This window comes from Chlorocebus sabaeus, chromosome 26, assembly GCF_047675955.1.
Source record: "Chlorocebus sabaeus isolate Y175 chromosome 26, mChlSab1.0.hap1, whole genome shotgun sequence".
NCBI lineage: Eukaryota > Metazoa > Chordata > Mammalia > Primates > Cercopithecidae > Chlorocebus > Chlorocebus sabaeus.
In genome coordinates, this window is record NC_132929.1 from 46,460,339 (window position 1) to 46,475,057 (window position 14,719).

General features: G+C 35.6%; 1 protein-coding gene across 4 annotated transcripts in view; it reads right to left on the reverse strand.

The window, feature by feature from the left end:
• Window positions 1–14,719, reverse strand: part of UACA (uveal autoantigen with coiled-coil domains and ankyrin repeats) — a 99,639-nt gene that overhangs the window by 10,862 nt on the left and 74,058 nt on the right. For 3 of the 4 annotated variants that reach the window (XM_008016059.3, XM_038010103.2, XM_008016061.3), the window contains exons 8-15: window positions 14,360–14,541; window positions 12,849–12,886; window positions 9,707–9,775; window positions 8,203–8,310; window positions 7,206–7,238; window positions 6,596–6,694; window positions 2,084–2,120; window positions 1,138–1,190 (exon numbers count right to left, since the gene is read on the reverse strand). In XM_008016059.3, coding sequence (XP_008014250.3) covers window positions 1,138–1,190; window positions 2,084–2,120; window positions 6,596–6,694; window positions 7,206–7,238; window positions 8,203–8,310; window positions 9,707–9,775; window positions 12,849–12,886; window positions 14,360–14,541 — 619 coding nt within the window. The remainder of the gene's footprint in view (window positions 1–1,137; window positions 1,191–2,083; window positions 2,121–6,595; window positions 6,695–7,205; window positions 7,239–8,202; window positions 8,311–9,706; window positions 9,776–12,848; window positions 12,887–14,359; window positions 14,542–14,719) is intronic. The other variant, XM_073012277.1, reaches the window with a different exon arrangement.

Here is a 14,719-nt window from a genome sequence, read left to right on the forward strand (position 1 = left end):
ATAACCTTGAATAAAAACAAGTATTGTCATTTTAAATGTGCAGATGATTTCACAGAATTATAGATTTAACTTCTAATAAGATTTTTGACTTCTGTGTACTTTCACTGTTAAAACAACAGAATATTCTCTAAATTATAAAAATACCACCAAAATAAACCCAGCTAGTTATCAGAGTTGTCAAGAGAATGATTGGTCACGGCCAGCACCCGGGAAAGAGTCTCCCAATAGATAGAAAACACCTGGAGCTGATGACAGCCGCTTCCTGATAAGATCTCCGGAGCTGGGTGAGCAGGCTCAAGCATGCACACTAAGAGGCAAAATGGTGGATGTATGACCTTCTTCCAGGGGCATTTGACTGGTAAAGGAAAACAGCCTCTAGAGAGCATGTGCACAACCTTAGTAAAGGCACTACATGTGTGGACCCTCCTAAGTGCTGACAGGCCACTACGCATGCAGACAGCCTGCCCCCAAAAGAAGAATCAAGGGAGGAGAAATGCAAACCCAAAACCAAGCCAGTGTATAAAAATCCCAAGCCAAGGGCTGAACAAGAGCACTGGGATCTCTCAAGCCACCCACTTGGCCTTCTTCCAAGTGTACTTTGCTTCCTTTTGTTCCTGCTCTAACACTTTTTAATAAACTCGCTCCTGCCCTAAAACTTCCCTTGGTCTCTCCCTCTGCCTTGAACCTACTTCTGCCCCTCAGCCGAATCCTTTCCACTGAGGAGGCAAGGATAGAGCTTGCTGCAGATCCCTACAGATTTACTGTTAGTTAAATCTGAACTGCCTTTCCCCTGGATCAAGAGGAAAAAAAAAAATTAACTCTGAATTATTCATATCTGTCCTCCCCTTTATATGGGCAAATATGAAGAGTTAACTGACCACTGTTAATGAACAGAAACTTAGCATCAAATGCAATGAAACTGCAATTCAAATCTCTTATTATAACCACTATCATCAAAAACACTCTAGAGGGCACCAGAAACAGCAATATCTGTTTTTATTAAACTCAAGAAAGCAGGACCAACCTGTCTTTGATAATGAAAACCTCACTCTATTACAATGCTACTTTCTCCTCTTTATAAAGGCACAGAAATTTTCTTTAAATGTTTTTTAAAATTAAAAAAAAAACGGATATTACCTGTGAGTCTGCCATATACATCTGACCTTGTTTAAGAAGCATATCTTCTTTTCCTAAATAAATCCATATAAATGACATTTTAACTTAAATATCCATATTAAAGTAGGCTAAACATTAATTTGATGTTATTTCCCTTATTATTCAAATAAAAGAGAAGCAAGAGGTACAACATAAAAGTATCCTCATTCTAAAATATCCCCTTTTTTCCCTTATTATTTCTATAAACAGAAGTACCTACAATCTACTGAACAAAAGATACTAGGTTGGTTTTTATTTTTTTCTTATTTTTTTTCTACGCTCTCTCTCAGCAGAATCACTAAGATTTCAGAAACATCGAAGACTGTCAAACTAGGCTACATGATAATAAAACGTATCTTATAATCAAAACAAAAATGATATTCTTTCAAATTTATAGCATAAATATTACTGTTGTACGAGAGGATAGTTTAATAGTCACTAGGAAACAAACAAAAACAGATTTTCTAAAGAAAATTGTTTAACATTGCAGAATAAAAAAGATTAATTATGTAGAGTCTAAAAATAATTCATGTTTATGGAACATGTAATCTTAAAATGCCTACTTGCATTGAGACTGATTTCTCCAAATTAGAAAACTGTGTTTATGTTCTTCCCATAAAAAAATGAAGCCTAAATATCACAAGACGAATGTCTATATCTACTAATCAACAAGGCAAATTTGGTAATTCATACAATATACAATTTTAAAATACAGGTAGCTAAGGAGAATCAGAGCTTCAGCAATTATCAGAATATGTTAGAAGTTACAATAGTCATCTTAACGTCTTCTTAGTTACATGTGTTGATGAAGTTTAGCAGCAGGAATATCTTGTACAGTTATTTCTGTATAGTTAAACAAGTAAGAATAAACATTCTTCTTTGCTTGAACTAGGTGAACTGTAATGATAATCCATACTTTTATACTTACGGTTACTGAAATGACTTCCTGATCCTAAATGATCACTCTGAAATCAGAAGCATAAAACATTTTAGGGTGAATGCTGCCTCATTTTGTTAAATTCTGTATCTGTTTTAGCTCTAAATGATGTAGTCATTAAAACTACATTTTTGACATTCCTGTTTCTCCAGAGCATTATTCTACTCAAACCCACAAAAAGAAACACTAGCAACACTTAGAGAGATCAGGTGGGAATAAAGTACTTCACTAAGCATTTTAAAAAAAGCAGTCAAGCGTTTTAAGGAAAAACTTCATTGCTCAAAAGAAAAAAAAAAGTAAGCCCTAAATGAACTGAAAACAACTTTCAAAAACTACTGTTTGCTACTGCTTTACCTCAAAAGGAAGGAAGTGGCCACATTCATGTCAATAACTCATTTTACTTTACCATTGTAGGAAGCAGAAACCCTACCTCATTGACTATGAAATATCGACATAACCTCTTCTTCCAGAGTTTATAAAATACCAAGTACTTGGAAAGTAAAATGAGACAGAGAGCAGGAAATGAAACTGAGGCAGAGACCTACACATAGTAATAAATCCATCAATCCATTAGTTAGGAAATAATAGAGAAACTCCAGATACAGTGAATCAAAATATACTGGGTTGCTCCTTTTCCCAAGTAAGCCCAATACAAAGAATCTAATATATAAATTAAAATGTTACACTTCAAGAGTAAGAATACGCCAGGTGCAGTGGCTTACACCTGTAATCCCAGCACTTTGGAAGGCTGAGACAGGTAGATCACTTGAGCCCAGGAGTTTGAGACCAGCCTAGGCAACGTGGCAAGACCCCATCTCTACAAAAAAATACAAAAACGAGCCAGGCACGGTGGTTCATTCCTGTAATCCCAGCACTTCAGGAGGCTGAGGCGAGTGGATTGCCTGAGGTCAGGAGCTCAAGACCAGCCTGGCCAACATAGTGAAACCCTGTCTCTAATAAAAATACAAAAAATTAGCTGGACGTGGTGGTGGGCACCTGTAATCCCAGCTACTAGGGAAGCTGAGCCAGGAGAACTGCTTGAATCTGGGAGGCGGAGGTTGCAGTGAGCCGAGATAGTGCCATTGCACTCCAGCCTGGGCAACAAGAGTGAAACTTCAATCAATCAATCAATCAATAACACACACAGAAACATTAGCTGGGCAGGGTAACCCAAGTTACTCAGGAGGCTGAGGTGGAAGCATCACCTGAGCCCGGGGAGGTCAAGGCTACAGTGAGTGGTGATCACACCACTGCACTCCAGCCTGGGTAAGACAGTGAGACCCTGTCTCAAAAACAAAACAAAACAAAAACCCCAGAGTGAAATGAAGAGTAAGGACAGGCAGATACAGTTCATATTTGTGTATTTAGGTGTATCAGTCCTAATAGCTACATACCAAACTCTGAAGTAGTCGACCATGATAAAACAGTCCACAATTCCATGACTACATTAATGCCACCTCCTTTAATCATTAGTGCCCCCACGGTATGAAAAAATACCTATAGGCTTAGTTAAGCTCTTTGTTCTATGGAATATTTAATACTAAAGTTTACAATAACTCCTAAATGGCCTCATACATGCATAAGGGGGTGCTATGCACATAAGGAGTTCAAAAAACTTAATTTGGTCTTATTACCTTTATTACTCAAATGAAAACAAACATAAAAGTTGTAACATAAAATCAGTCTCATTCTAAACTATCCATTTTCTCCATATTTTTATACACACAAGGGAAATAGCTACATGTTAAGTTATTATACATAACTCATACCAGTAATTCTTTTAACAGTTAAGGTTTTTTAAGCATGTGAGATAATACAGCAGTAGATATTCAATGTTTGTAGTAAGTGATGAATTCTTAGTAGTTTGTTGTTGCTTTGTTTGTTTGTTTTGAGACAGGGTCTCAAAACAAGCTGCCCAAGCTGGAGTGCAGAGGCACCATCTCAGCTCACTGCAGCCTCCACCTCCTGGGTTCCAGTGATTCTCCTTCCTCAGCCACCCAAGTAGCTGGGATTACAGGCATGCACCACCTCGCCCAGCTCATTTTTGTGTTTTTAGTAGAGACAGGATTTCACCATGTTGCCCAGGCTGGTCTCGAACACCTGAGCTCAAGTGATCCACTTACCTTAGCCTCCCAAAGTGTTGGGATTACAGGCTGAGATACCATGTCCAGGCAAATTCTTAGTAGTTTTTAATGGTTGCTGTTATAAATACTAGGTCATGTATAAAGTGGGACCTGTAATTTTCTGTTTGAAAGTAAAAAATCATTGCTAGCATAAATATTCATCACAATGAGTATGTAGTGACTGAGGAAAATGTCCCCATCATACTGAATGGGAACAGTTACAAAACAAGATGTACAATATGATCCCACCTGTTGAATGAGTATATAACACGCAAATTATGTGCAGGTGTCTGAAAGGATTTCAGTCAGGTGCTAGCAGAGTTAAGATTATAGGTGTCTTTTGCATATGCTTTCAGTTTAAATATATTTTCTTATTTTTCTGAAGTAAATATGTATTTTTATAAGAAAAATAAGTTACTTTTATGACTACGGTAAGTTATAGACTTGACAATTAAGACAGACAGTGTGTCTAAAGCTACAGAAAAACACCTTTGTTTTCTTCCCCTTGAGACAGAGTCTCACTCTGTCACCCAGGCTGGAGTGCAGTGGCGTGATCTCACTCATTGCAGCCTCTGCCTCCCGGATTCAAGCGATTCTCCTGCTTCAGCCTTCTGGGTAGCTGGTATTACAGGAATGTGCCACCACGCCCTGCTAATTTTTGTATTTTTAGTAAAGATGGAGTTTCTCCATGTTGACCAGGCTGGTTTCAAACTCCTGACCTTAAGTGACCCACCCACCGTGGCCTCCCAAAAGTGCTGGGATTACAGGTGTGAGATGCTGCGCCTGGCCTACATCTTACACTTGAGACATGCAGAAAAGCTAGCTCCTAGAAGAAATATATACATAAATAATACCCAAGTTATAGGTGCCAAACTTTGATTAATACTTAAAAGGCCCTGTATATACTCCTAAATTTTCTCATTCAAGTAATTCTAAGTGTAAAACTAGCATTGTAGTTAAAAGCACAAAGGAGTCAAATGCTTGAATTCAAATCCTGACTCTGTCACTTACTATTTGTGAAACCCCTCATGGGTAAACCTCTCTGCGCCTCAACCTCCTTATCTGTGAAGTCAGGTAATAATAAAACTTATCACATAGAGTTCTTTTTTCATGCACGTCAAGAATGCAAAGTACATTGGTCAGTGCTATTAAAATATTAGCAATCATCAGTTTCACAATTAACCTAAAAAAGAGTCTTCAAATGTGAAGACAGAAGCCACTATAGCTAGATCATTTTTTGGTTTATAAAATGGTGTTTCTGAATAATCTTGAAAATTCAGTCACATAAATATGTACACATATTAAATGTGTATAATACAATGAATTTTTGCATATGCATACCTTTTGTAATTATACACAACCCAGATTAAGATATAAAATATTTCCAGGACCCCAAAAGTTTCTTCACACACCTTACTCGTAACCCCAACCAAAGGGTGGCCTCTATTCTAATCTCTAACATCATAGATTAGTTGTATCTGCTTTTGAACCTCATAAAAATAGAATCATTCAGTATGTACTCTTCATGTCTGATTTCTCTCTTGCAACATTGTCTGTGAGATTCATACATGTTTTATATTATTTTTCATAATGCACACATAGTTCTTTATTTTTAAAGAAAAATATTATTTTTGCTATGCTCTGAATGTCTGCCAAGATGTGTTGAAACTTAATTCCCACTGTGGTGGTATTACGAGGTAGGGCCTTTTGGAAACTGATCAAGTCATGAGGGCTTCACTTAGGCCCCTTTTTGCCCTTTTGCCTTCTGCCAGGAGAAGATGCAGCAAAAGGCCCTCACCAGACATGAACGCCAGATCCTTGATCTTGGACTTTCCAGCCTCCAGAACTGTGAGAAATTAATTTGTTCTTTACAAATTTTCTGTATTTTGTTAGAGCAGCACAAATGGACTAAGACACTTTTTTAGTGTACTTTGGGGCTGCATTCACCAACAAAGATAAAAGATTCATGCTGAATCAGCCACCTTCAGTGATGCCCAGTGATGACTCCTTTCTGAGACAATCCTGGACATATCACTGTTCATTTTTATGAATGCTTTTTATTATCATTATACTCACTGCAAATTTACAGGTAGAAATATGATGTTTTAAAAAGGTAAGGATGGACAATGAAGAGAAACTAGAATGACACTAAATGTCGATTACATGCTAGTCAATTTAAATGATCTTAACCTTTATAACTATGTGGAGAAAGAGACAATCACCCCAGTTTTGCCAAAAAGGCAACAGGTTCGAAGACTTTAAATAAGCAGCCCAAGGTCACACTATAAATAAGAGATTTATAATTCAAATTCAAGTCTGCTGCCAAGCCCCTTACCATTACCCATTATGAGTTATAGGAAATAATTTAACCTTTCTATACCTCAAAATATTTAAACCTATTTTTCAGAGCCTCAATAGTCCTTAAGCTTTCTTCATGTTGCTTTTCTTTAGCTGCCAAAAGGGACTTCAGCTTTTCTCTCTGAAATGAAACAGAATAAATAGAGTAAAATAACCCTGTGCTTGGAATTGGGTTAAAAACCTGTTTTAGAAAACATGAATTGGAATTACATTAAGGACTGGAGTTAATGAATTCTCCAACCTGGTGAACTCTACTAGTAGAGTTGATAATTTCTACAAATATACTAATGAAACATACAATATTTATAAACAAAATCATAAAAAATTCAAATCTCTGTTTTCAATCTTAATGTTTTCAGACATTTCTTTATGTTTAGAATTTTACATTATTTTCAGGACAAGTTTCACAGAAAGTAAGACTTTCAGAAGCAATAACAACAAAATGCCTACAATAACCTATGCCACTATATTCAAAACATCCTTTTATAGTCATGTGTAGATTTTGAATTTCCCTTTAATAACCAGAAATAGAATCCTGGTCTGTATCTCAATTCAGGACTTAAACTTTTAGTACTATAGCATCTTCAATTCCTAAAACAATTTTAATGGTTTAAAATAAAATGTCATCCTACCTCGCTTTCCAGATCATCAGCAACCATAACTTCCTAAATTTAAAAAGAAGACAAAATATTTTCATTCTTAAAAGCTTATTTTAAAAGGCATGAACTTGGCAAAGATCTTTTAAAAAGACTGGCACATGTCTTTAAGACTGGGGCCAAGGATATGAGAAGAAGATAATGTACTACCAATTCTGTTGTATGAGTTGTCTTTTATTCTTCTCACTATCCAGGTTCAGAAGCACTTTTGATTCTCTTGAGAATCTATCAACCAACAAGTCCTACTTGTTCTTTGTCCTCATATCTCCTGTCTACTCTTTTCTCTCCAATCCCATGGCCCTAACTATAGTTCAGCCTTTTGCTTTTGCGTATGTTCAATTTTAGGAAAATCTAACATAGATAGCAAGATACTAAAGTGATACAGAAAATTAGAATCAGAAGGACACAGCTGTACCAATCACGCAGTTACTTCTTACTTTTGAAATGCAAATATCACATAAGATTTCACCTGTGGTAAGTCCTGTACATAATAAAATGTATATTTAAAGAGTGAACTGATTATACTAGATTTCATATATATTCTACTTTCCCTCTAAGAAAATGATTCATGGATATTTCTTGTATTTCCAATTTTTTTATACAACAAGGAATATATTACAGGTCACTGCTTCTGTGATTTTGTTCACCACAGTGTTCTTTAGAATGCCCTCTGATTCCCCCTTACTTCCTTCAAAATTCAACAGAAGTACCATCTCCCACAGGAAGTGCCCCCCTCAGAAGCGGCAGCCCACAATGATCTCTCCTCACTTTCCTGAACATTCTTTACACTGTCCTTACTTGTTTGCTTATGCTACTTTAAATGTAAAATTTCATGTAAAAAGCCTGGTCCCCAGTAAGATTTAACTCCCCTGAAATGCAATGAGCTAATTTTACCTTAAACAATCATTAACAATTTGCTATTGATGATGTAGTAAGACAGTTTTTTGATTTTTTATTATGCAGATTTATTTACCTCATTCAGCTGTAACTGTAAACCGTTGACTTTATCCAAAAGTATTCGTTGTTCTTGCTGAATTTTTCTCAACCTCTCTTTCAAATCTTCATTTTCAATCTCCAAATCCTTAAATAATAAGACAACAAGGTGCCAGGCCAATCTTAAAAGAGCAAATTCTTAAAGAAGAAATTTTTTAAAAAGCAGTTCACTGTCATACAGGTACATACGCATGTAAAACACTAACTACAAAGACACAATAATTTCAATGATATGCCAAGGATTTAAAATCTACAGATCAAAAATAAAATAGAAAATTATTATCCTATAATAGCTAATAAATACAAGTATATACTACAAGAGGGCAAATCATCATAATTCCAATAAAGAAAAAATAAAAAGCATCCAGACACAGAAAAGAGCAAAAGAATATGCCATTTTAACTTTTGCTTAAGACCTCCCAAATTTATGAGACTCTTCTAATGTTTTTGTTGAACTTATCATCGTTTTCAGTGCTCTGGTAAAAGATAAAGGCTCGAATTTAAGGACATAGTTCATTTTCTTACACTACATATGAAACTAAGAAAACTCAAATAAAATGCTTTTATTATTCTGAAAACAGCTATTCAATTTATCATTTAACAGTGTTTTAGTCATAAAATTAATTATGGGTCCTTCCTCTAAAATAATCCTCATAAGATTATTTGGAAACTTTGACCAATATAAAAGCTAAAAAGTACTGTGTGGTTAGTTTAACAAAATTATTTTTCTCAATCAAAATAGAAAATACTTCAAGAAAAAAATCAGATTTAATTTACATTAATGATCATCATTTTTAATAGTATTATTTTCCAAAACAAACACAAATGTATGGTTTATATCACAAAACAGACACATTTAAATCAAATAGTTATATAAAGTTGCTTTTTCTAATGTATATTAAAACAATACTTTCTACACCATACTTCTAGTGTTATATAATTAAATTTTATAATACTGGACTCAAACATTGATAACAAAAGTCAATTCTTTAAGACAAGATTAGGCAGCCGAGCACGGTGACTCACACCTGTAATCCCAACACTTTGGGACGCTGAGGCGGGTGGATCACCTGAGGTCAGGTGTTCGAGACCAGCCTGGCCAACATGGTGAAACCTATCTCTACTAAAAATACAAAAATCAGCCAGGCATGGTGGCACATGCCTGTAATCCCAGCTACTAGAAGGGCTGAGGCAGGAGGATCACTTGAACCTGGGAGGCAGAGGTTGCAGTGAGCCGAGATGGTGCCACTGCCCTCCAGCCTGGGCAACAAAGCCAGATCCCATCTCAAAATAAATAAACAAATAAATAAATATAAAATAAGAAGAGATTAGGCAAAAAAGAGAATCACAAACAACGTTAACGAGTTTCCCTTTCTTTGCCCCGCTCATTTCACCCACTCGCTTGTTTCCTCTCTTCTCTCTCAATCCCACTACAAATACTGGAATTGTTTTTAAAGGAAGATACCACATTTTTTTCTTTTTACCTGAATATTTTGATGCTCCCTCTGATGTGACTTCACATTTACTTCATCTTGCATGTGTGTCAAATTTCGCTTTGGTAAAACATAAGAAAACACGGGTCAGCAAGTGTGAGAATACAGAAAAGTATATTTTCCTCAATTGGCAATACACCAGGTTAGTGATTTTCAGTTTATCTAACATTAGCTGCACATAACACAAGGTGGCAGTGTTTCTATTTAAAACCCCAAATGTAAAGGACCTTAAGATTATATTTTAAATAAATCAAGTATAATTTATTTAAAAATACTAAATAACAAATTTTAAAATATGATTAAGGATTTATTTTAACTAAAGTCACAAAATTTTAAAAAGAAGAATTTGTAATAAACTCATAACAAAAGTTGGGGCTATAAAGCACTGCATTGCCAATTACTCCTAAAAGAACTCAACTTAAAAAAAAAAACGAGGAGGAAGAAGGGGAAGTCACATAAATTTTGAAAGACAATATGGAAATTATTTACTTCTCTGAGCACCATCAAAATAAAATATCAAGAGGTATGGTAAGGAAGAGACAGACAGTCCCTCTGACCCGAGCAATATAAAAAGGTCTCTAAATAACTTGGTTGGGTATATGTTGTTTTTGTAACTTACTGCTTTGAAACTTTATTCCAGCTTAGAGATTTGCTTTAACAAAAACACAACATAATCATTAAACAAGAGAACAAATAACTCCCCTATTAAAAAAACCAAAATGATCTTTAAATCTCCACAATAACTAATGTAGAAAGCTATTTCTTTCTTCCTAATTAGTTTAAAAAAAAAAAAACTACTGCTTTAATTCTTCGAGATAATTTTCTCATGTTTTGTATTATTTGTTTACCTTTGTTTGAACAAGTTTTTAAACTATCATTCAAATGAGTTTGGATCTAGAACCAGAGGAACAAGTCCCATTTGAAAAATATTCTATGTCCACAATTTGGCCCTAACTATGTTTCCAGCCTCATTCCTTCTACCAAAGGACTGTTCTTCAAGTGGAATCTGACATCTTCTCACAGCTCACCTGATAATACCACTTTCATTCCCAGTCTTCACTTCAGAATCCTCTCCCACTGCCTCCACTATACCTTAACTCAGACATATTAAGTCAACCCCATCCTTTAATTAAAATCCATCTTCCTGACAAATCTTGTTATTAGCACACTAAAAGAACCTCTCTTGCACCTCTGGCTCCACTTAGCAGCGATCTGATCACATGCACCACTGATTAGGGGGCATACGTCCTGCCTTCTGCCATCTGGTAGTTACTGGTGGGTACATATCCAAAGTCCTTATCATACAAGGTCCTTCTTAATCTAGCACTTTGTTCCTTTAGCAGCCTCTTCTGCTCCCTCCACGATGGGCACATCACTCCTGTCACACTTGTCTGCTGCTGCTCCATGAACATGTCTAACCTGCTCCCTCACCAGGGGATGGGCACCTGCCCTTCCCTCAGCCTGTGAGGCTTCTCCCACAGACCTCCACCCACTCCCTCTTCATCCTTTAATTCTGTTTTGTTTTGCTTCATAGCATCTGCTATGATACTAAATATTCCTTTGCTTATTGTTCATCTCTCACTAAGCTAGGAACTCCATAAGGACAGAGACTTCGTACACTACAATATTTCCAGCACTTAGAACAGTAGTTGGCATGTTGTAGATGTTCAACAGATATCTGTGAAAAATTGAGTGAGTCTTACATTTGCAACTGTACTGTAGGCTTCTTGATAACAGAGATTACATGTGTCTTAGTATTTAAAAAAAAGTCCTATTTACAGCATATATTTAGTAAGTATATTCAATAAATGATAGAAACACAGTAATTAGGAGCAGTGTGTCTTTCTGTTCCTAGTAGAATACTAACTCCTTATATTCACCTCAATAATTCCTAGAGCACTAAGCCGAGCACCATTCCCATATTAATATTCAATAATTCTTTTTATTATAAATATCTATACATTTCAGAAATCATTTTTCTCTGATTCTGTGTGAGATGGCTAGTACAGTCATAGCAGTGTACATTTTTTTCACTCTACTCACACTTAGGTTATATGAGGCACAGGGAAGAAGGCTGGAACAGTTGCTCCAGATGGAAAAGTGCCAACAGACATGAACCATGCATGAACATATTAACTCAGATGGATTGAAAAGGAAAACAAGCTTTAATGCAACTTTCATGATAAGTGCAGCAAACCACCATGGCACATGTATAGCTATATAACAAACCGGCACAGTCAGCACATGTATCCCAGAACTTAAAGTAAAATTTTTAAAAAATGTAGCTTTCAGATTCAGGTGAGAGGTAGAAAAATGACACAAGATGATGATCAGAATTGCTCAAGATACCTGATTACTTTCTCTTCAGGGTTTGCAAATGCTTAGGTTCCTCTCTCTAGAGAAAAGTTGAAAGCCTGGAAGGAACAGTCAGCAGGAGAGGAAAGCTGCCTACACTAGCTTTTGAGCCACAGTACTGTAAACTAACCCCACTTATTTGAACACAAATAGATTAGCAGAAAACATAAGACATTTCACAAACTGGTACATCAAAACAGGGTTAAACAGTACTTTAATAATAAATTTAATGCAAAGCATGAATTGTTTCATGTGTTGTTATTCTGCAAAGTCCTCAATTAAATACACACAGAAAAAAAGACTGAAGAAGAAATAAAAACGCTAACAGTGGCATTGAAATCACAATATATAATCAGTTTAGAACTCTGTTTTCTTCATTTCTTATTACATTTAAAGAATTTTCCCATAACAGTAAATATTTTGTCCTATTATTAAGGGAGACTGGGGGAAACTGTCTATGATCTGCCAAGCTAAAGATCATCATTTAACAAGTTACAATGTCTCCTACTTGAAAAAGTTGAATGCTCACGGCCCCAATCAGGAGGCTATTTCTTTCCCACTGGACACCTTCACTGAAACTGAGATCCACTGTCTCAAGTTAAGTTACAGTATCTTGATAGGACCTCATGATCTAAGTACCCAGAATCTACATGGGCTTGATTAACTGAGAAGAGAGATAGAATGCATTAAAACTCAGAATAGTTATGCATAACTATTAACTAGTTTTACTAAGCACTTTAAACTGAAATAATTCTTTAACATTAAAATTAATATCTACCTGTTGCAAAGATGGTCCTTTCTTCCAAAGTTCTCTCCCTAAGATTTAGAGAAAAAGAGAAACAACAAAATGGCAGGTTAACTTGGTGTAGATATACATTCCCTAACTATACAATTGAGTCAATATTGAATAAATAAACTTTAGAGTTTCCTCCAAAGCTTACAACTTTTTAGTTTTATTTCTAAAACATATGCTTAAAACAATAATGAAATCTCACTTTTGCCTATCAAATTAGCAAGTTTTTTATACCAACATTCAAGAAGGTAGGATTAAAGACTAAGGATGGGAGGCAGATAAAAAATGGGAAATTTATTTAGGATGGGTATAGTGGCTCACACCTGTAGTCCCAGCACTTTGGGAGGCTGGGGCAGGAGGATCACTTGAGGCTAGGAGTTCAAGACCAGCCTGGGCAACACAGCAAGACCCCATCTCTACAAAAAAATATAAAAAATTAGCTGGCCATTGCGGTACCCGCCTGTAGTCCCAGCTACTCATGAGGCTAAGGCGGGAAGACAGCTTGAGCCCAGGAGTTTGAGGTTGCAGTGAGCTATGATGGCACCACTATACTCTAGCCTGGGCAACAAAGGGAGACTCCATATCTAAAAAAAGGAGGGGGAGAAAATTTTAAAACCTCCTAAATTGGGAGGCAATTTGTCAACATAGACCAAAGGCTTAAAGAAATGTACATGCCCTGAAACTCAGTGATTCAATTTCTAGGAACTGACACTAAAGGGTAATACAAATATACTAAAATATTTATGCATAAGGACAGTCACAACCTTTGTGTACTAATGAATAATTATAAATAGCTTAAACACTACATGTAGAAAATTGCTTTATTAAATGAAACTTAAATAAACAGAATCTCATACACCAATAAAAATCATACTATAGAAAAAGTATTTTTGAGGGAAAGGTCTTCAAAATATGTTACATAAAAAAGTAAGCTACAATTCAGATTTACAGGTGAATTCAATTTTATGGGAAAAGACTAGAAGGATATTTCTCAAAATGTTAACAGAGGCTCCTCAGTGGTAATGAGTGACTAACTTTATTCATTGTGCTTTTCTGTATTTTCCTGTTTAAAAAAAAACCATAAAAAATCATGGCATAGGCATTTGATAAATATCAGCTTAATATTTTATATACATGTTTAAACAACGATTCTTTCTTTAAAACTTTCTAAGTATAAAAAGCTGGGAGGTTCACCCCTTCTCATAAAAAAAAAAAAAAATTAGTAAAACACTTGACTCTTCCTTCTCAGTTCTGAAGTTATTCCAGTGTCTTAGTGTTCACTGGATAAACTAGATGATATATGCAACACACACTGCCTCAAAGCAAGTGACTATAATGTAAGTAAGCAAACCCATGTTGTAGAGGGAGATGAACCAATACTGTTTATCAGTAAGGAATGTTTTGTTTCTTATAAACTGTAGTTCTACTACCTAAGTCTTTTAAAAAGTGGCTCTTTGTTAACGTGGACTTTTCTAGTTACAGAAAACTGCTGATACCTTTGTTGGTATTTTCCGATGCAGTCTTCAACAAGGTTAGAATGTCCAGATTGTCACCAATTCTTGCATAGTAAGAACTATCATGGCCAAGCGCATCCAGCAAGCTTATATCAGCACCATTTTTAATTAAGACTTCTACTGCATCTCTGCAACCATATTCGCAACCTAGCATGAGGGCAGTTCTAAATGGAAAAATGGAAGAGCAAAAGACTGAGAAAACTCCAAGGAAATATTGCAGAAATATTCTGCCAGAGGCTCCCTTCGTAAAGAATAGACACTACTTTTAAGAAGTCAAGCCTGTTACAAATAAAGATTTTACTTTATATTTTAAACTCATTGCATTTATAAAAACATTTGCTT